Source organism: Geospiza fortis, unplaced genomic scaffold, assembly GCF_000277835.1.
Source record: "Geospiza fortis unplaced genomic scaffold, GeoFor_1.0 scaffold183, whole genome shotgun sequence".
Lineage (NCBI taxonomy): Eukaryota > Metazoa > Chordata > Aves > Passeriformes > Thraupidae > Geospiza > Geospiza fortis.
Genome location: NW_005054447.1, coordinates 637,330 through 638,925, shown reverse-complemented (window position 1 = coordinate 638,925; position 1,596 = coordinate 637,330). Strand labels below are relative to the sequence as shown.

General features: G+C 63.7%; 1 protein-coding gene across 1 annotated transcript in view; it reads right to left on the bottom strand.

Moving 5' to 3' along the window:
- Positions 1 to 370: 370 nt before the first annotated feature.
- Positions 371 to 1,596, bottom strand: part of LOC106631970 (FXYD domain-containing ion transport regulator 6) — a 2,503-nt gene continuing 1,277 nt past the window's right edge. The window contains exons 3-6 of the mRNA XM_031062408.1: positions 1,428 to 1,502; positions 810 to 846; positions 644 to 674; positions 371 to 516 (exon numbers count right to left, since the gene is read on the bottom strand). Coding sequence (XP_030918268.1) covers positions 650 to 674; positions 810 to 846; positions 1,428 to 1,502 — 137 coding nt within the window. The 3' untranslated portion in view covers positions 371 to 516; positions 644 to 649. The remainder of the gene's footprint in view (positions 517 to 643; positions 675 to 809; positions 847 to 1,427; positions 1,503 to 1,596) is intronic.

Here is a 1,596-nt window from a genome sequence, read left to right as displayed (position 1 = left end):
GTCACTTCGGGGCTGTCCTGGCCGTGTCCCCTGCCGGATCCTGCCCACCCCAGGGACAGCGCTGCCGTGGGAGCAGCAGGAACCAGAACTGGAGCACTCCCAGCATCTCCCCAGCTCCCAGCACACAGCCCAGCACAGCCGGGGCTGCCAGGGAGAGAATTAACCCCATCCCAGCCAGATAGGAGAACACACAGAGCCTGCAGTGCTGCCAGCTGCTGCCTCGCCTCGGGCTGCGGGAGCCTTTCCTGGGTCTGCAGGGCAAAAAAGGGATTGGAGCCAGGCCAGGAGAGTGGGCGATTCAAACGCCTCGGGCGCGCAGTTTAACCTCTCAGAGCTCGAACTTTATTAGCCAAGGAACTCTCGCTGCGTCTAAGAGAGGGGGAAGCACGAGGGTAATTTGCCTTCTGGCCCTGCGGGGTAATGGATCCACTGGAGCGGGGTGAGGGGTGGCCGCTGGCCGGGAGTGCTGGGCTTCAGCTGCAGCTCTGCTTCCATGGGGGCACTGCAGCTCTGGAGCTGGAGAGAGGGAGGGTGACATGGCCAGCGTGGCCCAGCCCCTCTCCTCCCGGGACAGACCCCAGAGGAGTGGTTCCTGGAGCACGAGTACCCCAGAGCATCGCTGCCCGGCACAGGGAGCTCCTACCTGCACCTACAGCTCGTCCTCGTTCCCTTGTCTGCGGAGCAAAAAGCAAAGGGGGGAGTGTTACACTGGGCAACGTGGCTGAGAGAGGGGCGAACAGGGGCTGAACCCTGGCCCTGTCAGCTGGCAGGACTGGAACAGGCAGCAGAGATGAAAACCCAATACCCACCTCCTCTTCTTCCTCCCTCCGCAGTGGAACCGCTGGCCTGGGGGCGAGAGGAGCGACTGAGGCTGAGCCCCCCCACCCCATCCCAGCCACCCTGCAGCCCTGGCACTGCCCACAGGCTCCTGCTCCAGCTGCCCCATGGTTGCAAATGCTGCTGGTTTCTATGGTTTTTCCCCTAAAATTAGCGAGTACCATCCTTGCAGCAGCTGTGACTGTGGCCACCCTGCACAGAGCGGCACAGAACACCCTGGCAGGGCCACAGTGCTGACACTTGGCACCGGGTCAGTCTGGGAGCTGCCGAGGTTCGAGGGCTCTGGGAACGCTGGCTCCCCTCTCTGGAAATGTCAGAGTTTTCTCTGCTATTTTTAATGAGTGACCTTCCCTCTGAAGCCCGGGCGCTGGCAGGGAAACACAAAATATTTACGTGGTCTCCCTCCCAACTCGCCCTGTGCTGGGAAGGTGCCTGGATGGAAAGTTCCCAGGCAGCCCCAGGGGCAAGCTGTGCCCACCCCTGCTGCTGTGGGGCAGGGTGGGTGACCCCCAGCCCCCTCCCGACCAGAGGAGGGGCTGAGTGGAGCACGGAGCAGAGCCCAGGGGTGTCCGACCCACCCAGGCACTTACTGAGGATGATGAGGAGCCCGATGACAAAAGCCACGACGGCGAAGATCAGCCCCCCGTTGCGGATGGTGTCATAGTCTGGGCAGGAGCACGGCCAGGAGGTGTCAGGCCAGCCCGAGCCTCTCCCAGAGCCCACGGCAGAGCGGCAGGGGGCGGCCCCCCCCCCCGCCCC